The 23,430-nt window shown below is 49.6% G+C and overlaps 1 protein-coding gene across 1 annotated transcript; it reads right to left on the minus strand.

The window, feature by feature from the left end:
- Positions 1 to 30: 30 nt before the first annotated feature.
- CSF1R (colony stimulating factor 1 receptor) lies at positions 31 to 20,899 on the minus strand. Its single transcript, XM_010578926.1, has 21 exons — positions 20,746 to 20,899; positions 15,538 to 15,783; positions 14,465 to 14,749; positions 13,785 to 13,921; positions 12,861 to 13,020; positions 11,801 to 11,990; positions 10,636 to 10,751; positions 10,248 to 10,368; positions 9,389 to 9,579; positions 8,729 to 8,841; positions 6,534 to 6,660; positions 5,940 to 6,044; positions 5,497 to 5,607; positions 5,069 to 5,231; positions 4,392 to 4,492; positions 4,129 to 4,247; positions 3,253 to 3,375; positions 3,020 to 3,131; positions 2,605 to 2,704; positions 1,867 to 1,972; positions 31 to 1,324 (listed from the first exon to the last, which is right to left on the minus strand). Exons 1-21 carry the CDS (start codon positions 20,792 to 20,794, stop codon positions 1,193 to 1,195), a joined length of 2,907 nt encoding a protein of 968 aa, XP_010577228.1. The 5' UTR covers positions 20,795 to 20,899; the 3' UTR covers positions 31 to 1,192.
- Positions 20,900 to 23,430: the final 2,531 nt, after the last annotated feature.

Below are 23,430 nucleotides of genomic sequence, written 5' to 3' on the forward strand. Positions count from 1 at the left end.
AGGTTTAATATAATCAGAAGTGGCCCACAACATAATTGCTCACAGTATGACAAAGGCCACCTGCTATACAGTAGCTTGCCTGAGCCCTGTCAGTGCTTGTACCTGGGATACTGATCCTTTACCCACCAAGTCAGGTGAAGCCAAGAAGGTACTTTAGCTACTTCCAGCTACACAGGACTGGGTGGCTGTGGCATTAGTAATGCTGAACAAGAGCTAGATGAGAAATAAGTTTAAGGGCATTAGGCCCTAGCTTATGAAAAAAATTCTCAGCTGTACTATTAAAAATACACTCAGGAAAATATATACAAGAGCATATCTTTAATCATAACAAAGGCAGTGATTGCTACATGTTTAATTCAGAAGTTTTGTAGGATATGTTATGATTATTTCCAGATGTGTTTAAGCTGCCATTCTTTCCTGGATTGGAGTTGTGTTCAGTGCTCACATGGAAGAGCACTGGTTACCTCTGTATTTTACCTGAGGAATAACTGCCCCTCTGTCCTGTTACTGGGGCACAAGTTCACATAACCCTGGGGTTGTCTCCTTAGCTTGCTTCACCCAAACACTCCCTGCATAAGCATCAGCTGCAGAGAGGTAGATTACATAAGGAAATGTAGAGGTTAATGTGTTAATTAATGCTAAGTAGAGGCTTTACCTATATCTAAACACTCACTCTGCAACATCCAGGGTCAGACTGACAAAAGGAAGAGAGCAGAACCACCAAGAAGAGAGGGCTGTTTCTGGTGCATGGAGCAGTTCTGGCTTTAGGACTTGGGTTGAGATGTGCTCATAAAACACAAGGGTTCAGTCATGTGAGTGACTTTTGGAAGTGTCTTACATGGCTGCAACTTGTATTTAAAAAAAACTACAAAAAAACCCCCCACCCCACAGCCTTCTCCAGGGGGTGGGGAGTCAGGTAACAAGGACCTCTGTACCTTGTAGAGATGGAGCATGTTATCATCGTAACAACTCTGTGCTATGATTGAGATAAGACCTTAGGGACACCATGGTGAGTCTTGGTTTTGAGTCACTCCAGCACTATCCTTTCAGTGAGAGAGTCAGTAACACTCATACTTCAGAAAGCACAGAGAGGAGAGCCAAAGCAGAAGGTGCCTGTGTCCTAGGGCAGAGCAGAACCATGTGCTCTGCAAAGCAGGGAGGACAGGGATCTACCCCGGGGCACTGGTACCAGCTAACAGAACTGATAGTTGTTGCTCTTGAGAAGGGGCTGGCCACTCTCCTCTTGCTCGCAGGACTCCTCACAGCAGCCAGAGGTATCACAGCCACTGTCTTCCTCAGCAGTGGAGGGGAGGTTGGTGTAGTCCTGTAAAGCAAAAAAAAAAAAACCCAAACAACCCCACCCCAAGTGTATTTTCAGTCCCTTCAATGGTGTATGACATCTGTTTCTGCACAGATGACCAGCTGGGGATGCTAACTCAACACTACCCTTTGCTGTGCCCACAAGGCAAGGCTATAGCTGGCAGGACAGGCATACCCATGCTTTTGTGGAGCTGCAGGACAGCTAATCATGAGGCAGCACACCTTTTGTCCAGCTGCACATCAAATCCAGGGGAATGGGGCAGGGCTGCTGCTGCATTGGTAGTTGTATCACTACCTGTATTGCTGCCCATAGAGGTTGCTGCAAGGCAGCTGAATTTCTTTGTCAAGCTTCTTTGGTCATGGTGGGGAGTGACTTAACCCTTCAGCATGGGGAAATCTGGATGCCTCTCTGCACTTTCCACCAACACTAAACCGCTCCCATCAGTTAAAGGTAAGGGACATCATCAGGAAAGTTGTCCAGGAGCTAGGTTTCTGTAGGGGGAAAGCACATCTCCCTAACCCCTTCTCCTCTCCAAAGGTCCTCACCTGTTCCTTATGCACCTCCAGCTCTTTCTGGATGAAGCAGACGATTTGGTCAAAGGTAGGTCTCCGTGTGGGCTCCAGGCTCCAGCATGCCTGCATGATGGTGTACCTGCAGAGCGAAACAAGGACAGGGCAGTTGCACTGTGCTGCTGCAAAGCTGCTGGAGGGTCTGCACCCCCAGGCTCTTCCCTGCAGGACTTTGTATTTCAGGTACAAGTACTGAGCAGTCCCTTGCCTTCCTGACTATAAAACCTGCGGTCAGTGCATGTGCAGTGCTCCAGGGAAAATGAGCACAAAAGTGGATAGAGCAAAGTTCTAGTCTATCAACAAGGGGCTTTATGCCTCTAGTACTTTTTTCTTTAAGCTTAAACTCATCCCTCTACTGTAACCTACTCAGGCTTGCCTTCTCACAATCCTAGGGTCAAAAGTAGCTGACTGAAAAAAGAAAAATCCACCAAGTTCAGGAATGTAGACCTATAACATGAGCTGTCCCATCTTCCTGTCCATAAACGGGAAATACTGGATGGAACATCGTAACTGACTGCCCCAGGTCTTGCTTTCCTACAGAGGCAAGGAGCAGCCTGGTAGGAATCCAACCTGAACCTCAAGGACAGACACACCTGGGAGCAGCAGGCAGACTTATGACCAAGGTTCCTGTGCCATCATCTCCCAGCCCACTCCCCATGAAGCAGCTCCAGCCACCCTGTTACCCATTGTGTGCATCTCAGTGCATCCACTCACATTTCCAAGGGAGCGAAGTCAGGCCTGGCCATCTGGTATCCCTGCTTCACCATGCTATAGAACTTGCTGTTCACCACCATACCGGGATATGGACTTTTACCTGTGACAGTAACAGGAGCAGAGGTGGCTCTCAGATCAGAGGCTTTAACACTCCAGCCTTGTGGCATGGGAAGAGGCAGCCTGGAGCATCGCCTGAGCCAGTGCTACGCATTCTCAGGGAGTTCTCAGCTAGACCAAATCATCCAGGATCCATTGTTTTTAATGGTCCCTCTGGAAGCATAACACAGTGTTTTATAGCCCTGATAAAACCTAGATTTTTGTCAACCTTCTTTCTTGGAAACTTTTCTGCAGAGACATCAGGGCAGTGGTAAGCCATGGAAAACAAAAGAGGTTTGCAAACTCGCTTCTTTCTTACCAAGGGAGAAGATCTCCCAGAGAAGGATGCCGTAAGACCACACATCACTCTGCACTGTGTAAATGCAGTCAAAGATGCTCTCTGGGGCCATCCATTTCACGGGCAGGCGGGCCTGGAAGAGCAGAGAGTCCTGCAGACTGGGACAAGCTGGGAGCTTACACTACACCCTGTCCTTTGTGCTCCAGCTGCACCCTACCCTTGTACCTTCTCTTGTCCCCATTTTAATTACTTACATTGCCTTTTACAACATAGTTCGAGTCATTCATGATATCACGGGCCAGGCCGAAGTCACAGATCTTGGCTACCCGTCCATCTGATATGAGCACATTCCTGGCTGCTAAGTCACGGTGGATGCACTGGGGAGAAGAGAGCACAACTGAGACCCAGCCAACATCCCCAACTAATTCCCTACAGGCCAGGCCTGTCACCGAAACAGCACTTGTAGGGGCAAGGGGAACATGCACTGCTTGAAAAGCACCTATAAGAGGCACTATGTCACATACAAGGACCCAACCACTTCTTTTGCAGTGCTAAGACATTGTGACATTTCATGCCATGTCCTTTAATCACTCATGGAGCAGTCATCTTCCCATGGGAGGAGGCTCAGAGCCAGGGGCTGTTGCCACTATGTCCTCATCTCTGAAACAGTCACACAGTTACTTTCTAATACTCTAAATGAGCCAGCTCTGGCAGACAGCTCAACGGCCACTTTCAGTTCCTTGTCCCTGGGGCAGCAGTGAAACTGCCAATGTGAGAAAGCTTCACATCAAATTTCCTGACCTCATGTAAAAGCTGGGGAGAAAACGTTGAGATTAGCACAATGCACAGCCCTGGCTTCCCACTCTCCCCATAACACTGCCCTGCTGCCATGGCCTGCCCAGAGCCCATGGGAGACAAAGGCTTTGAAGGAAACACCAGTCACCATGGCCCAGCATGTCTGGACCCAACAAATGAAGCAGAGGCCCATTTCCAGCAGCAGCAGCTTGCTGAGCTTGGCCACCCCATCCAAAAACATCCTGAGCCTTGTGCAGACAGGATGGCTGGTGCCTGCTGGCTGGACTGGCGTTTCCCAGTTGGGGTGTGGTGGCAGTTTTCCTCTTGGCACTCACATTCTTTGATGAAAGGAATGCCATGCCCTGGGCCACCTGGCTGGAGAACTGTAGCAGGTCAGAGAGATTGAGGGGACGGAGGTCCTCCCTGGTTTCATCTTCTTCCCCTGAGCTTTTCCCTGAAATTTGAAGCAAAGTTTTAGGATGCTGCAAACCTGGTGAATAATGCAAGCTATGGTGCATCCTGGTTCCCTGGGGATAAACCAGACAGGATCACCAAAATAAAGAAATCATAAAACCACAGAAATGACCCTTTAACTCACCCCTGGCTTGCGCAGAATCTGATGACGCTGAAGATGATGATGATGACACAGGCCTCATTTCAACATATGTTTCCAAACCCTGGCTCGAAAAGCCACTGTCACTGAGTCAGAAGCAAGAGATGGAGGCAGGCTGTTAGCAACCCTCCAGCAGTACCTTCTGCCCTTCTCCACATCCACTGAGAGAAGAAACCACATCCCTGCCTGCAGGAAGTGGCTTAGCTAGAGGCTTAAGGGCAAAAGGAAAGTCAACATTGAGGCTGATTCGGAAAGGGGACCTAGGTGCTCTGTGGTATTGGGTTCCAAGTATTGCTCCTCTTTTGTCAAGGAACTGCCCTTGGCTGATGGGGAGCAGTCAGCCTCTTGTCCTACAAAACCCACGTACCCAATAGTGCAAGAAGCAAAAAAGTTTTGATTCCAGATTGTGGGAGGGCAGGCTGGATCGAAACCTGGATTTGTTGTGGGATATTCAACAACTGCTGTCAAATACTTTGGATAACTTGGAACAGTAACTGAGTCTAAGCACACACAACCCCAGTGGGTTTTACATCCTGGTATTCTGCAAGTCCCCAAACCTTTGGCCTTAATCTCTCCCTAGCACAGCTCTCTGCACACTTCTTCCAGCAAGCATCCAGGACCTGCATTGCTCAGCTCTGCATCCACCTAAGCTCTGCTCTTACCTGCGGATGTATTTCTTCTCTAGATCAATGTTTTTGTAATCAGCAGCACTGTCTAAAGAGGTGTCCAGGGCAGAATCCTGGATAATTATGGTTTCAGCCTTCTTCCTCAGGAAATTCAGCAGATCTCCATAGCGACAGTACTCGGTGATGACAAGGATTGGGCCTGGGAGAGAGACAGAAAGGGTTCATTAAGAAATGACATTACTGTGACCTGTCCTGAGGATTGCTTTCCCTGGGAGGGGCAGCAGAACCCATACTGCACATCAGCATGTCTGGAAACAGCCAGTCCACAGGCCCTTGCAAAGTTACAGGTCCAAAAAGACCACCAAGCTCATCAGCTGTCTCTGTTGTGAGACTGAGGAGAATAAGTCTCAGAGAAGCAGGCCATGGGAGGGGTCCATGGGGGAAGCAGGGGTGTGGGGTCCTACCTCCATAGGTACATGCTCCCAGCAGGTTAACAATATTCTCGTGGTGTCCCAAGTGACTCATGATCTTCAGCTCAGACATGAGAGCCTCCTGCTCATCTGTGTCTGCCGATGCTGCAAGACGAGAGGAGAAAGGCTGTGTGAAGGAGTGAGGAAGGGACAAGGAAGAGATTAAGGGGGAGGACAGAAAAAGGTGTAGACAGAGATATGGAACAAAAGGAAGAGACACACTCAGAGGAAATTGTGTCCTCTGTCTGAGCCTCCAGCCACACGTGTCCACAAAAATGGTGGCAGTGTAATTCCAGCACCCAGTACTTATGACAGAAACAACTAAAAACAGTAGGTGTTGCAGCCTGGGAGCACCCAACACACATGGTGAACACGCACTGCATCCTGCCCAAAGGAGCTTGGGGGATTTCAGCCTTTGCAAGTTGCTCTGGGCTTACACTTTAGCATCTTCACAGCCACTTTGAGGACTGAATCTTCTTTGCCCAGACCAAAAGCAGTGGCTTCTACCACTTTTCCAAAGGCTCCTGCTCCAAGAGTTTTTCCTGCAGAGGGAAAAAAAAAGTGATATAAGATGTTTTATAGAAAAAGATTGAGGAGTTGTCCTGCACGCAGCCTTGAGGAGAATGTCTGGTGGGTGGGGATTCCTGCTGAGCCCAGACAATATGACACATCCCTTAGTCAGGAGCTGGTTAACTTCTGAGGGGAACTCTACTGTGAGCAAAGACAGCATGAAAGAGGCCACATCCAAACATGGACTCACCAGCTCTATGCATTAGGAATGACCCCAGATGCAAGAGGATGGACATGATCCTCTCATCCTTCCTCGGAGCAATGGAGGGCTAGGGGGAGGTTGTACCCTAACATTTGCCACCCTGTGTGGACGAGGGCAGCGAGGCCTGGTTAAGGATGTTGCTGTAATGTCTGGATGCAGCTTTGGATGTTGCCTAGTTGCTTTGGCTCAGTCCCTTGGAGCATTTCAGCTCTGTGGTGAGCTGCATGCCACCAGGCAAGCATCAAGGAAGGTTTCTTACCAAACTGGAGGTTATTCCTAGGAAACTCCCATTTTTCATTGTATGGCAGCTGAGTGGGATCGATGAAAATGTAGTTATTCCCTTCACAGGCCTCAATGATCTTCCACCGCACCTGGTACTTGGGTTTCTGCAAGGAAGAGAATCCAGTTACTCAATGTTCCTCAAGTCCTGAGGGTTCCCCAGTCCCAGCATGCACTCTAGCTCTCACCCTGCAGGCATAGAGGGAAGACTTAGGTTTCACCCCATCAAATATTTCTTGCTTTGAACCTGGACTGAGTGAAAGAGTCTTTGTCTGGACAGCCTGGTCCCTTTGCTGTTAAAGTCCCTCCAAGTCACCACCCATGACTGAGGGAGGCTCTCTTGCCTGTTTCACTTAAAGTAGCCTGTTGCCCTCACGGGAGATGGCAGAGCTGGGAGAGCCAGCATGTCCCACCAGACCAGTGGCTGACAGTGCCCAGCTGGTGCTGGAGGGAGGTGTCCCCACTCTGTCCCTTTCCATGGTACCCTGGGTTGCTGAGTACAGCCAAACAGTGGAGCTGGCCCAGCCCTGCTTCCCTTACAGGGGAAAAAAAAAAGAAATGGAGAAAGAGAAGTAAGAATTTATTCTTTTTTTCCACAAATCTCATGGCAGAAGTAAGCAGGCAAGGCAGAGAGCAGCAGTGCTGGAGCCCATGGGCAGAGGCAGTTGCCAGCTTGTGCTGGGTGTTGTCACTCATGTTGAGAGGGCTAGGGAGCCAGGCTGGAGGCACAGATACAGAGAAAGGCAGTGAAATAGCTTGGCATGAGAGTACCATGTGCAGCCTTTTCTCCTGTACAAGGAGACAGGCAAGAACCTTCACCCCAGTGTGGCAAAGGTAGTCTCAGGTCCATCAAGGCAGGCACAAGGAAGCATGGGTGGAGTGACCATGTCTGCAATGAATGAGATCTCATGTCCCAGCTAGCGGAAGGTGCATGCTGAAATGCTTCTCCTCACCATTTCACCTGGGTAGTTGCAGAGAAAGATGGAGCATATGGGTAGATGCTCAAAGCTAGGTTGAGGCATGAGGGACAAAAACTGAGGCAAACAGGTCTGCAGTTTTGATGCAAAAGCATCTGTTTGTTTTCTCCCCCACACTGCTTCTATTTCCTTTGCCTAAGAGTTGAACATCCATGCCCATGCAGGCTGTTCAAAAAGGCCCAGACAGGATGCTCCAAGATGCACAGTTTCTCATGGAGGTCCCTCATAAAGAGGGCACTCGAACTTGGTGTATTTGCTGTTGCCTGCTTTCTGCTCCATGATTCACCTAGCGCTGCAGCAATCAGCCATGACTCAAGAAGCCCATGGCCGAGATAAATAAAATTATTTATAAATATGTCCTGCTTCTCTTGGGCTTGCAAGGCCTTCCTAAAAGCTATTTCTTCAGAGCTGTGCTTACACATCCATCCACCTCTCTCTTTCTGGACTACTAGCCAAAGACAGCTCTGCCTGCAAAGCTGCAGGTGCTTGTTTGGGAGAAGGCTCTGTTGGATCTTCTGACAAACAGCACCAGAACTCTGCTGCAAAATTTGCATTCTTGATGGGCTGTCAAAGGAAGAGTGCCAAAGGGAGAGCTGAAAACCAGGAGAATTTCACCCACTAATGAAGCAGAGGTGGCTATTGATTGGTACAGTTTATGGAAACAACTGTGAAGGAATCCAAATGCTGAAAATGAGTCTTGCAGAGAAAATGGGGCAAGTTCTTATATAAAAATAGTGACCAAGCCTTCCTGGAGACAAACGCCTTCTAATATCATCCTGTTTCCCCATAAAGACAGCTTTTTATAAAGCATGGAGAAGAATATAAAGTAGATGCAAGTTGTGAATCACTTTCTCTCCTTAATTTGGTCTGTGGATTCATGGTGACCAGAGCAAAACCAGCTGCAACTGACAGCACAGAATGAGCACCTTTGGCACCAAGGAATATCCACATTGACCTCTAGGCTACAAGACTGAAGAACCAGGGTGGGAGAGGTGTTAACACACTGGATTTGGTGCATGAGCCTTGCCCTGCAGCAGGAAACTTCCTGGGGGAAGTTGGGAGGCAGTGGAGATGAGGGAGGTATCTTGCCTGGTACCTCCCAGCTGAATGCTCCCTGCCTGCAGCTGTCAGCAGAGGCCATGTGGTCTCTGAGGCTGGGCAGGCCTTGCAGCCCTTGCTATGCAACAGGGAATCTGACCTGGTTGTACTTGTAGAGGAGGAAGAGGAGTAGGAGGAGCAGCAGGACCGATGTGCCTATGCAGGCGGAGAGAATGGGGCTGAAGAGCTTGTTTGGGGGGGCCATGACACTTCCTGCAGGAGCAAAAAAACCAGGGATGAGTAAACCACTCCTGTTCCAATCGCATCTCTGGGAGCATTTTGCCCAGTTGTTCACTTAGGCTTCCCCTGTATGCAATGCAACCCAGAGCTGGTCTCAGAGACACCCAAAAGAGCTGCTGGGAACTAAGGGAAGTTCTTGATGCCAAACTCAAGGCTGCAATGGTTCCCCCTGTGCACCCCAATTTCCACACAAACAGCACCAGGTGCAGGTCAGACTGACTGGGGACCAAGATTTGTGCAGCAAGAAGCAGCCCATCAAAAGATGCAACCCCTGGACTCCAGTGGGCTGAGCAACAGCTGGCTGTACTGCACCCTGGAGCTGGGTCCTGCACTTATAAGGTGTTCATGCTATGGCTCAGCCTTTGGCACCAGGCTATACCCAGCCATCCTGTGAGGAGAGAGGGCTTGTAGAATCTATTCCACCTCTCTTGCAAGACAATAGGGACATACATATAGGAAGATGGGCCCCCAAATTCTCCCCCACTTGTTTTCACCACCAAGCTGCCAGTTTGTATCTTACTGGTGATGGTGAGCGAGTGAAACATGTCAAAAGCATTCCCCTCTCTGTTAATGGCCACACAGCAGAAGGTGAAATTGGCACCCAGCTCCCGGAACGGGACAACGCTTTCCACCTCCACCTCTTGGAAGGGCAACATGTTCACCAACTGGGGACTGGAGTCATTCAGCAGCAACCTATAGTCCTTGTTGTATCTGCAGAGACACCAAGCAGGAGAGAATGAGTGTTCCTCCGCAGCACAGTTGCTCATAAGTGAATTGGTACCTGTATCAGGCTAGAGAGGAGACACTGGGAATTAGGATAGCAGCTCTATGAGACATGTTACTCACTGTCCAGTTAAAAAACCTCTCTCTGAACATCAAAGCCCTGTATAGACAGAGCCTTAACTGCCTTTATGTGGCTACAGCTGTGGCAGCAGTTCCCTCCTTGAATGGGACTGGTACTGAGACACAACCACCCCTGTCCAGGCAGCTCAGTCAGCCTGTGCTCTGCAGAGGCTCAGTCCAGTGGAGGTCCCAGAAAGATAACTTGGATCAGCCAGGATGCAGCTCTACAGCAACCTATGTCAAGGCACTTCTCCAAAGGACCCACATGTTCCTCAGAAAAGCATTAGGAGAACATGAATCATAGATGGCTGAACTCTTCAAGCTCAGGACTTTGGGAATAGTACCTGCCCCCTCTCCTCAGACAGTCCCCAAGAACCTTTTTTTTTTTTAATCGGGGCAACTTCCCTGTTGCTGTTACTGAACAGGCTCTGCTGTATTGCCTGTAAGCAAGCCCACATGGTGCTGCCCAGCAGATGCCAGCACAGCAAGGGCAAATGCACACCTTGGAGGTGCTCTATCTCCTGGGCATTTCTTACCCGTCAGAGTGAATGGGGCACTGGTACCACTCAATGCGTGGGGCAGGGTAGCCGATGGCTGTGCACTGAAGGATGCTGGAGTCATTGGCTGGCACCTTAATTCTGCAGACCCTTGGAGGAGCTGTTGTGGGAGGCACATGAACAATGAGTGCTATGATCAGAGGAAGAGCGCATTCCTTGTGCTCTGATTTACTTTCCATGTGTGTAACAATAAAACATGAGGAAACCCTGTGCTATGCATAGGTTTGGGCTGGGTCCCACATGCAGTCTGACTGTGTCATGTGGGCTTTGCACTGAAAGCACCCTGGTACCCCACCCTAATTGCTGCCAGCTGGGCAGCAGCCCCGGGGCAAGCAGGGTGAAAGAACAGGCAATACCAAGCACTTACATTTCACAGAAATACTGAAGGTAACCGATGCATTGGTCTCATTGTTAAAGGCATAAAAGGTATAGAGACCTCCCTCTCCTTCCTGCAGGCGGTTCAGGAAGAACGTGTTGTTATACCTGCTCACACAGAGAGAGTAAACACCATGAAGAAAGCTGTGCTGAGGAAACTCAAGCACTCACACAGTCTTTGCTCAGCGAGATGCCGCTGCTTCCTGTGCCTGGGAATGGGTGAACACTTCCCAGCACTAATCCCAGCCCATGAGGGGAACCTGATAATTGCTTTTTCAGGGGAAGCAAGGAGGGTCTGGTCTTGTTAAGAGGAAAGACCTTTTGCCACCAAGTGCACAGCACTTCTGAGAGCCTATGGGTGGGTGAAAGCTCAGAAAGAAGAGTTTAACATCTAAATCATTGCCTTTGAAAGGCCAGAGGATGCTGGTCCTCCTGCCTTTGACAGAATGAGTTATTCCTCCCATTTCTTAGCCTATCAAGTCACAGTCCCTGTTGCCCAGTCCCCTCTGCCCCAAGCCCATTTCTCAGATCCTGATGCAAGAAAGTTTGCCCTAAAGCCATCATGCTTGCCGAGTGGCATAGTTCCTCTTGTGGATTATTTTGGGTTTCTAAGAAAATGAAAGGGGAATTGCCAAAACTCCCCAACAAATGGAATGATTCTTTCAGTCCCCTTTTGGTCTCAGTTGGCCGTAGGCTTTGGAAGAGCAGGCCTGTGCCCTCCATTAGATCTTATCTGCATAACAATGTTTCTGGCTTCTTTTGACAGTGGGCATACAGTGCTGCTCAGTACATACACTCTCCAGACCGCAGAGCATGGGACGGGTCTGAGGAGCAGCAAGGGAATTCAGTTTTTTTACTCTTCATCCACCCCTGCAATTTCTTCCTGCAAGGAGAGTGTAAACTTGAACAACCAGACCACAAATGTGATACTGACTTCCACAAGGTTTTCTAAAAAGAAGGCTGCCAAGTTAGACAGAGGTGGTATCCTCCTTGACCCGATCAAACCTGCTCACTGTGGTTTGCTAATAATACTGGAAAGAGAAGACAGAAAGGCAGAGGAGTTTTCCGTCAGCCAGTAGCATGGGGTCTGCCTGTCTCACAAGGAAAGCATTGTTAGAAACATGCCATGGCCAGTGTAGAAGAGAACAAGCACATACCAGTTGTTTCCAGGGATCATTTGGCCCTTGAATGTGGTGGTCCCAGAGTTCTTCAAGGGGTTTGTGTGCTCCCAGCCCCAGTGGAGAAGTTTTGGGTAAGCCTCAATGAGGACCTGCAGCTTCAGACTCTCTCCCAAAGCAACCTCTTGGCTGGTGGCTTGCACTGGGGTCAGGGACACATAACCTCTCTCTGCAGGGTGGAGGAGAGCATGGCCATCAGCAGGCATGTCCAGAGACCCCAAATAAGCTTATACCAGCTTCATAAATGGATCATTATTGGAAAGAGCAGCCTCAGCTGGGAGACTGAAGGAGGGAATGAGGCATTACACAAGTTATGTTGCCAAAGGAGTACTTCTAAATTGCTTCTTTGTCATGGCAGCTTGGATTACACTCTGCCTGAGGAGAGCCAGAAAATCTTAGTGAACTCACATGGGGAAGGGGGTTTCACATGCTGTATCCTAATAAGCAAGGAGGCTAAAACACTCTCTCCTGATTGTCTACAGAAGGCAGGCCCCTTAGATAAACTCCTGGCTTCTCACTTGGAAACAGCTCAGACCAAGCCCTCTTTCTGAGCCATGGTATGCAGCAGTTTGGGTCATCAGCAAATCCCAGCCTACGAGCTGGGAGGATGAATTTTCCAACTTGAGATACAAAAAAGTGTATAATAGACCTGAATCCTTTTATGTTACTGGTAGAGACAAAGATCCATACTCTGCTCATGTGGCTTGCCCCTGCTTCCAGCCAGCCTTTCCTGGTCTTCAGCATAACCTTGCCCCATTCTTTTTTTGTTTTAAAGTTGTTTATAAACACACAGAAACTGAGAAGAGCTTCCCAATTTTTCATCCAGAATCCAAAAAATTTTTTCCTGCCCCTCAAGACATTAAGGGAAAACCACTTCCTTTCCTAGCAGCTCCACAGTTCTCATGTGAGCCTTCAGGAACAAGCGAGAATGATTTTTCCAACAACCAAACTAGGAACAAGATGGAGGCAGAAGTGGCAAATACGCAAGGCTAGGTGTGATTCAGTCCACACCTTCCTGGTCTTTTGGGGAAGCACTCACCTACTACCTGAAGCATTGTCGAGGCATTCCTGAATCCTGCTGAATTATTAGCTATACAAGTGTATTTCCCACTATCTTCCATGGTCACTGCTGGAACAGACAGGATATCGCTGATGACATAGTTCTCATCTTCAAAGCTAGAGTTTTTAGTTCTGTTGACCTGACAGGCAGGGAGGAAACATCAGGCACTTTCTTGGAAGAGCAAAATATGGAATTGAATGAAATTTACAACAAACATACCCACTACCTCCTGTTCTGGGCTACTAAGCTTTGTTATAGAGCCCCTGTCACTGAAAGCCATCTGTGTGGAGGGGCATATTAAACCCAAGCATTCAGGGCAGATATTCCACAACAGTTAGGGTTATAGCTATTGTCAACCTTCTGACTGCAAGTTGTCCTTACATTGTGTAATGCAAACATATCCTGTATGGTTTTTCAACTCCTTAATAAAGGCATCATATATAATAAGAACTTCTAGCAAATCTTATATAACCATCTAGCAGTTAAAAGTCAGCACAACAGAGATTTTGAAATGCATTCCCTTTCTTCACCCATATCTTTTCTCTGCAGAACTGTTGTCTCCTGAACATGTTTGCTGCTTCATAAGCCCTGGCAGGGCTGAGTGGAAGAATGTTGCCTTAGTAGGTACTGTGGCTCCTGCTCAATGAACTCAGCTGAAACAATGTACTTTCCTTCTCTCTTGCAGCAAGATCCTAACAACAGGCAGGTGTTTCTTAACCCTGTGTCACCCCAAGGAAAGGATGGCCACATTCAGATTTCTACAGCTTGTTTGAATAGCTGCTTTAGTTGGGCACTTCAAGGCTTTGCTACAAGTGACTTGGGTCTGGGCAGTTCTTACCACCCTTTGCCTCCCAGTTTCCAGGAAAGCCTGATACCCCCTTGAGGCTGCACACTTCAACTTACATTCTTTGCTGCTGTCACCCATCTGATGTCATACTTGTGTGAAGGTGCAATTACTCTGCAAGTGACTTTGAAAGGTTCGCCCACGATGCGCACATGGTCTATGGGGTCCATCATCACTTCTACAGGCTTCTCCTGTGCTACATAAAGGCAAGCAGGGAAAGAGTCAACATCAGCTGTCCCAGTGACCCTGTGTGCTTTGGAGACTCCCCAGGGCCTGACTACCTTCTCCTTTCCATCCTCTTCAGTCTCTTTACCCTGGCATTCTTCCCTAGGGATCATCACTCCTTTCTGTGCACATGTCTATGGGAAGTAGTACTGGTGGGGGAGAGCAGAGCAGTCAGCACTGTGGGTTGAAAGGGAAGGGGAACCTTCTGCCATGGTTACATCCTGAGCATCAGGGCCTGAGGACCTGCAGAACATCAAGGAGATAGGTGGACTTTTTTCTCTGTTCTGTGATGGTGCCTGCAAAGATTTGAACACTACTGAGCCCACGGAGACCCACCTGAAGGGGCCAATTTGCCAGAAGATGATGGAATTTTGCCTCCATTAAATACCCTTTAAAGATTACAGGTTCAGAAGGTCTTTCCTACCACTGGCAAGGAGCTTTTCCTTAACTATCTGCTGTGGTCAGCTTCGCTATTGCTGTTTCCCTGAGGACAGCAGCAACCCCAATCCTTTACCTTCTTCCACAAACAGTCTTATTCTTGATGATCTCTCTATTTTTCCATTTATCACTGCTTGGCATCGGTAAGAGCCCTTCTGCTTGCTTTGCACATTGTACAGTGTTATTCCTTTCTTAGCACTGAAAGAATAGTTGGTCCCGGGTGAGAGACGAAAGGTGTCATCCATTATCAGAGTCACACTGGATCCATACTCGGGGGCCGTGATGAGACAGGGGAGCTCAGCGTTACCACCTTTGGTCACAAAGATCCGGAAAGTTGGAACATACCACACATTATTGGGATCTGCGGAGGAGACAAGGTAGGCCAGAGAATGGGATCAGAAAACGCATCAAAGCTGAGAAACACATTCCAGCAGCAGCAAGGCTCCAGCATTACTGCCCAGTGGGAGTTCGATGCTGGGGCAGCCCTGCTCAACGCCTGCCTGCCTGAGCTTCCAAAAACTCACACGACAAGCCCAATTCCAGCTAAGGCATTTGGGGAGAGCACAGCAATCAACCACAAATGTACATAGGCAAGAGACTGAGAAATATACTTACCTCTAATTAAACTTTTCACCATGGTGTTAGTTTTATTTATCAGACCTCCAGCTTCCCTGTCCAGGACAGTATCTCTGGTACAAGGGAAGGGGTTAACTCAAGTAGTGGAGCTACCACAGTGTAACTTCTTCTGGGGTAAAAGAATATTTGGGGTTCAGGTCATGTTGTGAGGATGCAATTCATGTGATTCTCTCCCTTATCTGGGGTACTCATAATTACAGTTCTGATTTCCAGATCTCACTACTCATTACAACACCCAACAGACTTTCATCCCTGTTTTTTCAGGAAGGGAAGCCAAGGTAAACGGAGGGAGACGTCCAGGCCATTCCCACATATGCATGAGATGCAGCTCTGTACTCTACCCCAGTGCTTCAGCCATGGGCCCCATTTTATGTGGGTGAGTCACTGCCCCACTAGGAGACTGCACTGCTTCCCACACACAACCACAGCCATAGAGAGGACCTGTGTAATGGCTGCGCTCCCTGAAAGGAGGCCATTCTGCCAGTGTATGTGGGAAGAGAGAAGCACGGTTACCTCGCACGAACAGATGCACTGTTGCAATGCCCTTGTCACTGCTGTTGACATAAGCACAATTATAGGTGCCTGTATCCCTGTAAGTGGCCTTGGGAATACTGAGCGTGCTGCTAGTGTGGTTGCTGAATGTATCCTTTCTGCCTTCCCATCCAACTTCGGACTCTCCTGAGCAGTGCAAGATGACTGGATCACCCGTGTTGACAACCAGAGCAGGGAGGTTGGGGCTGATCACTGGGGATGCCGAGCCTACAAAGGAAAGAGAAAGAGTGAGGATACAAAAATGATTCTTAAAGATGCTCTATTGGAGTTCACACTGCTGAGCATGGAGTAACTCAGCATCAGGAAGAGGCTGAGCTTGGGATTCAGACAGGCTTTTTGGCTCACATTACTCCAACCATTCTCCATCCCACCGGACCGATATAGCCTGATACTCCAAGGAATGAATTTCAGGGAAGAGAGAAAACCCCACATGTGAACATTTAGAGCACTGGGACAGGAAAAACAATCATCTGGAGCTGATTAGGTCAGATGCTAGCTTGGAAATTGCTCCTGACAGATTTTCCCTCTTCTTGCAACAGTTTTCCTTTTGTGGCAGAGCTGGAGCTACTATATGAACTTGGTTAGCCCATAACACCATTTGGTGAAGTTTAAGTCAAATCTAGTGGATGGGGCTCTCTTTGATGCACTGCTGCTGTGATAAGCTAGAACAGACCTGGAAAGATCTGCAGAGCAGGAGGTCAGTGGATGCCCTTTGGGAAGACTGGCTTTTTGGTTGCCAGGTACTAGATTTTGAAGGACACCTACTTATGCCTTATCATAGAGTCACACAGTGCATTCTCCTTTCAGATATCATCAACACATTATGAAGCGAGTCAGCATTATTATTCATATTTGGGGCTGGGAAACAAACACAGAAAAGCTAAATGGCTCATGAAAGCCCATAGCTGCAGTTGTACATACAGCACACCAGGCCATGCTGACACTGGCATTGCAACTCAGCTTTGAAGATGGCTTCTCTGCTGGCTAATAAAGGGGAACCAGGGTCCTACTCCAGCCCTTAGTGTCAGAGGGAAATATTTTTTCCCTGTGTTGCCACGTCAGCGAGTTCTTTGAGTCACCACCTATATTTAGGGTGGGGGGGAAGTGAGAAATGAATCAGTGCCACAGGGCTAAGGAAGCAGCAGTGCTGCCACCCCCACACCAGGCCTTCGGGGAGGACAGGAAACACATTGCAAATGGCTATCTGTGCTTGGGGGGCTCTGCACCCCCCTCCAGCCCCTATCCAGGGTTATTCTCCCACTTCTGCTTTCCTTCCCAGTTGCTAACCCATCCTCACATCTTAAAGGAACACACACACAGGTTCAAATACTAAGTATAAAGGTAGCTGCCCAATTGATAAATTCATTGCTTTTTCTAGAGGAGGTCTGTGCAGGCAGGTAGCAGCAGAAACAAGGGCTGAGTTTGGTCTTGTGATGCCTCAAACACTGCAGAAGACTACTCTGGACTTGTAGGAGCTCTTTAGTTGAAAGATTTGTTGTCCAAATGAATATAAAAACCATAACTCATCAGGAAGTGGGAGAGGGCAAAGCACCCTATAATGGCACCATTAGTCCAGCTGCACTTACATATCCTTCAGGAGAAAGGGGAATAGTAGCCAGATGTTACAGCCCTTGTTGCAGGGAGGAGAGGTGAGAAGGCTGCTTATGGTCATGGGTAGCAAAGACAGTTTAAAGCAAATCTGTTTCCAGGCACTGCCTCGGACACTGTCCCTGAAACACAGCCAGCAAAAGAAGCACACACCCATCCTCATCCACCCATGCTCACAGCTCATTTGGTGAGGAAGACTATGTCCAAGGTACAAATGTGTGTCCTGTGCTACCAGCTGTGCTCAGGGCTGTAACACCAGAGCCCATCCATCAGAGCACAAAGAGAATCATTTAAGCAGTCTTGGGCTGATGCCTCCCTCTGTGGAGTGAAGGGTCAAGAATACAAAACTCAAGGCCCTGGAGAGCATTGCTGGTGCGTGACAATGATGCAGTTTCCCAGGGGAAACCCAAACAAGGCCTGGATCAAACTTGCTGGCGCTGCGGGAAGAAGCAGAGGACAGGGAGCTTTGGAGCATGGAATATTTGACATTTTATCTCCCTGTTTTGGGGGGGGGTGGGGGGTGGGGGTGTTTGTTGGTTTTTTTTAAGTGATGCTTTTATCTTTCTGTGGAAAGAAGAAAAGCCTCATTTATTCCCAAAGTGGAGGAAAAAACATACCCCAGAATGCCTTGCAAAGCCACATTTTCCACATGTGTGAGGTACAATGTTCCTCCCTTTTTGCTAAGCTGTGTTTTCTAGTGGGGCTTGACACATCTCTGTTGCTTTTACTCTCTATCACTGGATGCTTTTCCCTCACCTACTCTCCTCTTTAGCTATTCCTCCACATCTAATGCTTCAGCACCATTTAATGGGGGAGCCATGCTCTTTGACTCAGAGCTGCATTCAAACTGTCTCAGGGAAAAGCCATGTTGTAATTGGTCCTTGGTTTGGCTATAGCGGGAGGACAAGAAAAACAAGAGTCATGTCACTCTGCGTCCTTGTTGTCATCAACCTCCAGTTACTACTGAGACGCTATGGCCAGAAAAGGCTCAGGGTAGGTGCTCTCCATAACAGCAAGGAAGAAGCCAGCAGCCTTCAGCCTATCACTGGAGACTCCTGTCAACGGCACAACCACCACACAAGTGGCATGAGGACAGATGGGGCAGAGACACTAAATGCAGGACAAGGCAGGTGAAGGCCACCCAAGCATCCACTCCATGTGTGCTGGGGGATGAGTTAGACCAGCAGGTCCTTTTCCAGAATGGGGAAGCAGGGCTGCTGGGGGAGGCTTTCTCCCTGCTGACCAGTGTGCAATCTTGCACGAAGCCCAAGGATGTCTCTCTGCTGCTCTCCAGCAGCTTCCGCAGCATTACCAGTAACTGCTGGCCAAAGGTTTTACCACACTTGGGTTGTGCAACCATGACCTCTAGTTACAGCTGCAGGCTCTGTCCTTGCCTCTCCCATGCCAGCCAAAACATTACTTTCCTCTGCTGAGGCTTTGGAAATGGTGAGGAAGGAGAAGTAAAGACTGGTAAGACAGAGATGCTTAAGACCCTTACCACAGAAACCAGTCATCAGGACCTTGACTTGGTCCTGGGGGATAACCAGGCTAAGGTCTGGCCCTCGGAGGCACCCATACCAGGCTTGAGCTCCCCTGCCAATGATGGCAAGGAAAAGCTTGGTTTCTGAGGACACCTTCCCCAGAGTCACCTACAGTATCTGGGGAGCAGGGGGTGGGGAAAAGGCTGCTCATCACATCTCTGCTTAGGGCTTCTACTTCAGAGGTTTAGATTCATCCACAACAAGAAAACAAAAGAAACTCCAGGAAGACCTCTCAAGATGGCCAAGAACACAGACATGAGCTGATCAGGTTTCAAATCTTTACTTTGCTTGATCTGAAGCTGGGATTTGAGCCCCTGACACTCCCCAACAAGAGCCCAGATCACAGTGGTCATACTACATCAGCCCTGGGTACTCTCAGAAGATGCACTTGCAATCCAAGAGGTAGGAGTAGGAAGTCAGGCTCTCGCTCCAGCTTGAGGCTATTGCTTTGGACAACCTTGGCATACTACAGCTTTGTGCTGCAGGTGGCCAACAGTGCTGGTACTCAGACAAATGTGTGTAATACCCTGACATAGCAGACATTGCCTGATGAAGATGTCACAGCTGGTGACCTGCATTGCCCAGTGCCTCAAAGAACCTTTGGAGAGATCCTGACAGATATTGTTGTGATCTCTCACGAATCTATATCAGGTCTGCTTAGTCCCTATTATCTTAAAAAAAATTATGAAATTAAAACCCCTGCAGCCTTCACAACCCAGTTCCCAGCACAGCAGACCTGGAAAAAGCCTGCTCAGCATGTCAAATATGTGACTTGAAGTGAAACACCATGCAGTACAACAGCAAGGGGGTGCAAATTTCCTGGGCTGAAAATATGAACACAGCAGTGGCTCAAGAGGGATACGCTGCCTCCCCATTACATGCTGAATGCTTTCCCCCCTAGATTGCCCCCTTTCAGGGGGAACTTCACACCAGAGTCTCATTGTGTGAGAAGCAAGCTCAAGAGGAAAAAAGAAGGAAAGCACCACACAAGATCTGAGAGCCAGCACTTAAGACATAAGACTAGTAATACTGGGTTTTGTCTGTTTGGTTGCAAACCTCAGAACAGGCTTAGTGACTTTTTCTTGAGGTTGATGGGTTATTGCCTCCTGGTCATCTCCAAAACCTCAGAAACCAGGCATATTCACCTTTCCCTTCTTGGCTGCCCAAGTTCTGTTTCCATCACATCCTGGCTCTACAGCCCTGTTGTATATGCCAGCGCCACCAGAAAACAGCAACCCCCAGGCATCTCCAGCCAGGCATGAGGTGCATTGGAAGGTTCTGATGCAGCCAACTTTCCCGACTCCTTCACCTGCAGGCCATGCATCTCCAGTTCTTGCCTTGTTTGGGCAAAGGGTAATTCCAGAGACAGCTTCCCTCAGGACACTTTCTACTGAACCTCTCCTTCCGCCTAACCCCTGCCCAGACCCAAACAGCAGGCAGATTCCCTTTCCTATCTCCTCACTGCTGAGGCTCTTCCTATGCTACATGTACCTTTCCATACCCCTTGACCTTACCTCAGCAGTGCTGCAGGCAGCCAAGAGCAAGCCCTCAGCACAGCCAGCTCCAGAGCCAACACAGACTAGCAACACACTCTCTTTCCACCACTGTCCTCCCTCTATAATGATAGTCAGTTCTGGATGGTCTTCAGGAAGCTGCTACAGCCTAGTCTGCACTAAATGTCAAGCTAGTGTTTCTTCCCTGCCATGCCAGGGAGCAGACATGTTCTCTTGCCTGCTCCCTGCCCATGCTGAGGCTCCTTGAACCTGCCCGCAGCAGCAGCCTCATGCAGCAGTCTCCAGAAGCAGGGACTGTCCCAGCTCACAGCAGGCTTTTGGTAGACAGGACTGGGAGCCAAGCGTCCCTTAGTCCAACTTCATCATTGCCCCATCCAAGTCTGTCACACCTCCTTGCCCCAGGAGCAATGGAGCACTTATACCAGACACCCAGGAAATCCTTACCGCATCCCAAAACCACCCCAGAATGACACGGAGACACAGCTTTGGGGGGCTGGTGGACCTACCATGCCAGGTGCCAGTTGCGGTGAGCAGCAGGAGGAGAGCAGGACCCATGTCCTCAGGGACCACCGTGCCTGCAGCGTGGAGCAGGGACACAGCTGAAGGATCCTCTCAAGCAGCGGGCGCCTCTCCTCACAGGCACTGTCCCCAGCACTCCCTTGGCAGGAGCTTCTCCTTTCTGAGTTGACCACAAGTTAAGAAATTCCCTTTTTTTTTGTTTGTTTGTTTTTGAAACAGAAGGGGGGGAAAAAAAAAAGCGATGCTTTGAGACGTCAGTGGTGACAAACCCCCTTGTCAGAGGTGGGGCCGCACACGTACCCTGCTGCAGGGCCTCCCCTCGCTGTTGGGGCCACCCTCCCGCCGCTGCAGACCTCTCCCCAGGGTTCAGGACAACCTCATCCGCCCTGGCTACTGCCACCCAAACCCCCGGGGACTGCTACACGCTTGCTTGGGGACAGAAAGAGCCAGGCTGGGACATACCTTGGTGGTAGGGGACTCCATTTTACCTCAGGCCCAGTGGCTCTTGCTGGTTTTGGGTCTTGAGGGCCCACACATGGCCAACTCCCCCACAAGAGGCCCACAAAGGTGACTCAGCCCAGGGCAACTCCCAGGTGGGAAAAGGCCCGTGAAGATGATAAATTATTTTGTTTTGACCAAGAGCATGATCCCTGATGCAGAGAGGGGTCCTGTGGCTACACAGGATCACCCCCAAGTCCCACTCCAGCACTGCACAGAGCCAGCTGCAAGCTTGCCTTCACCACCCTCCCCAGCAGGGACAACCATTGGGGTCCAGCCTGCAGAGCCTTCCCAGTCCCCAGCTAGGCTGGGGGACACACTGGGACCCCAACCCTCCTCCTTTCCCAGTACCTCCAAGCCTGGGCGCTCACAGCAACCCCGTCACCACCAGGCAGCCACAGGGCTCAAGCAAGAACCCCTCCTCTCTACGACCCCATCTCACCCAGTCCTCCTGCCTTGCTCGTGGGGAGGCTTTTTGAAGCTGTTTTCTAATTGACAACATGGCAGGCACCTGGGAGCAGTAATTAGGCACTTCATTAACCCTCCAGTGAACTGTGCCTCTTCCAAAATAGGGAGTGAGGGTAGGCTAGAAGCAAAACAGCTGTCCTAGGGATGCTCAATTCAGTAAGATGTTAGGAGGTCAAGTCAGACACAGGGTGCCCCTTGCTCCCTGCTCTATCTCTGTGAGAATAACCTCACGCTGCAGCAGAAGTTCATGACAGTTCACGGCAACTCTGGGGTGAGAAGTTAAGGCCACCACCTGACAGTGCTGGGAAGCACAGGGGAGGAAGGTCCTGCCCCGGGCAAGCTGGAGGGCTCTGCCTTAGCTGTACCCAGCTGCAGCCCCATCAGCGGGCAGGTGGCAGGGATACTGGCTGCAAAATGTGGGCAGAAGGAGGTGAGCTTTTCCAAAATGTCTGCACAGAGGTGGCTGTTGAATCTGCACTTGCAATGCAAAGGTGCCAGGCAGAGGAGTGCCCCTCATGTGTCCACAAACTGGAAGGGAATGGGCTTCTCCAAAGGGGGCAATTAGCAAAGTACCAGCAAGACAAGGTCTTGGGGCCAAGAGATGAGAGCACGGCTGACTCTGCTGAAGATGACTAAGAGTCATGGGAACGTGGAGAGAGCTCTTGGTTTTGGCCAGAAGGGTGGCTGGAGAGCATGAGGGAGTCCAGAGAGAAAGAAAGGCAGCTTTTGGCTGGAGAAGATTTCCTCTCAGCAGTTTTTCCTGGCAGGATGTGGGGAAGAAGAACATGAACTAGAGGCAGTGTGGTGCACTGGGGGGCTCCTGCCCAGAGCTGGGGGGCTGTCAAGCGGCTGGGCCACAGGACACATCTGCCTGATTATTCTTTCCTCCTTTTGAGCCAAAGGGGCTTTTTAAAGGATGTTTGTTTCCCTCCTTCTTCTTTTTAAGTTGGTTGTTTTTTTTTTGGTTGGTTTTTTTTTTTTCCAGGAACAAATGCCAGCTCAGAGAGAACTGACTCACCAGTGTGAACAAGTATTAAACCAGACAGGTTCAATACAGAGAAGGGAAACAATCTCTCAGCCTGCCTTCTCTTTGAGGAGGCCACTTGCAGAGCATCTCTGATGGCAGTGGTCCACAGGTGACAAGTCACAGCCTCTACACATGGGTCCCCAAGCTGGGCTGGGCACACCTGGGGATGCTCAGTGGGACAAGCTGTCTGCTGGGGTTCCTCCCTCGTTGGTGGCCATCTCTTCCTGTCGGCAGGCTGCACCCCAAATCCTGTGGTTGCAAGCAAGCAGCTCAGCCACAGGAGTGCTGCTGGGGCTCACATGCCCAAGCAGCTCTGAGCAGGGATGCTCTCAGAGGAGCTGCAGCCTTACTTTGAGTCACTTGAAGCCCAGAGATGTCTGTGGAGGCCCCGATGGCCAGGAAGGCGTGCTGAGAGACGGCACGAGACTTGCTGAGTGCCTGGCTGGCTGTGGAGGGGAGAGTGGAGGCTGCTGTGAGTCCTAGTTGGGAGCACTGGGAGCTCAGACTTGTTTCCCAGGCTGGGAGTGGGGCTGGGCCATTCCAGCCCTACAGGACCCCTGCAAAGAGTACAGCTGGCCATGGTGTCACGCCTGCCTGAACTGCCCTGCAGCAGTCTGGGGACACATGTGAAACTCCCATGTCCTGAGTGAGCTGTTGGTACCCAAAGTGGTTGCAGCAG

This window comes from Haliaeetus leucocephalus, unplaced genomic scaffold, assembly GCF_000737465.1.
Source record: "Haliaeetus leucocephalus isolate CR32 unplaced genomic scaffold, Haliaeetus_leucocephalus-4.0 Scaffold656, whole genome shotgun sequence".
Lineage (NCBI taxonomy): Eukaryota > Metazoa > Chordata > Aves > Accipitriformes > Accipitridae > Haliaeetus > Haliaeetus leucocephalus.

What these genes read in the sequence shown, in the direction of transcription:
- CSF1R (XM_010578926.1), bottom strand. Translation starts at nt 20,794, where the DNA reads ATGGGTCCTGCTCTCCTCCTGCTGCTCACCGCAACTGGCACCTGGCAT. An exon ending in CGCAACTGGCACCTGGCATG is followed by an intron (nt 15,784 to 20,745) that starts GTAGGTCCACCA and finishes TTTCCTTTGTAG; the next exon opens with GCTCGGCATCCCCAGTGATC. An exon ending in TAGGAATAACCTCCAGTTTG is followed by an intron (nt 6,045 to 6,533) that starts GTAAGAAACCTT and finishes TTCCCTCTGCAG; the next exon opens with GAAAAACTCTTGGAGCAGGA.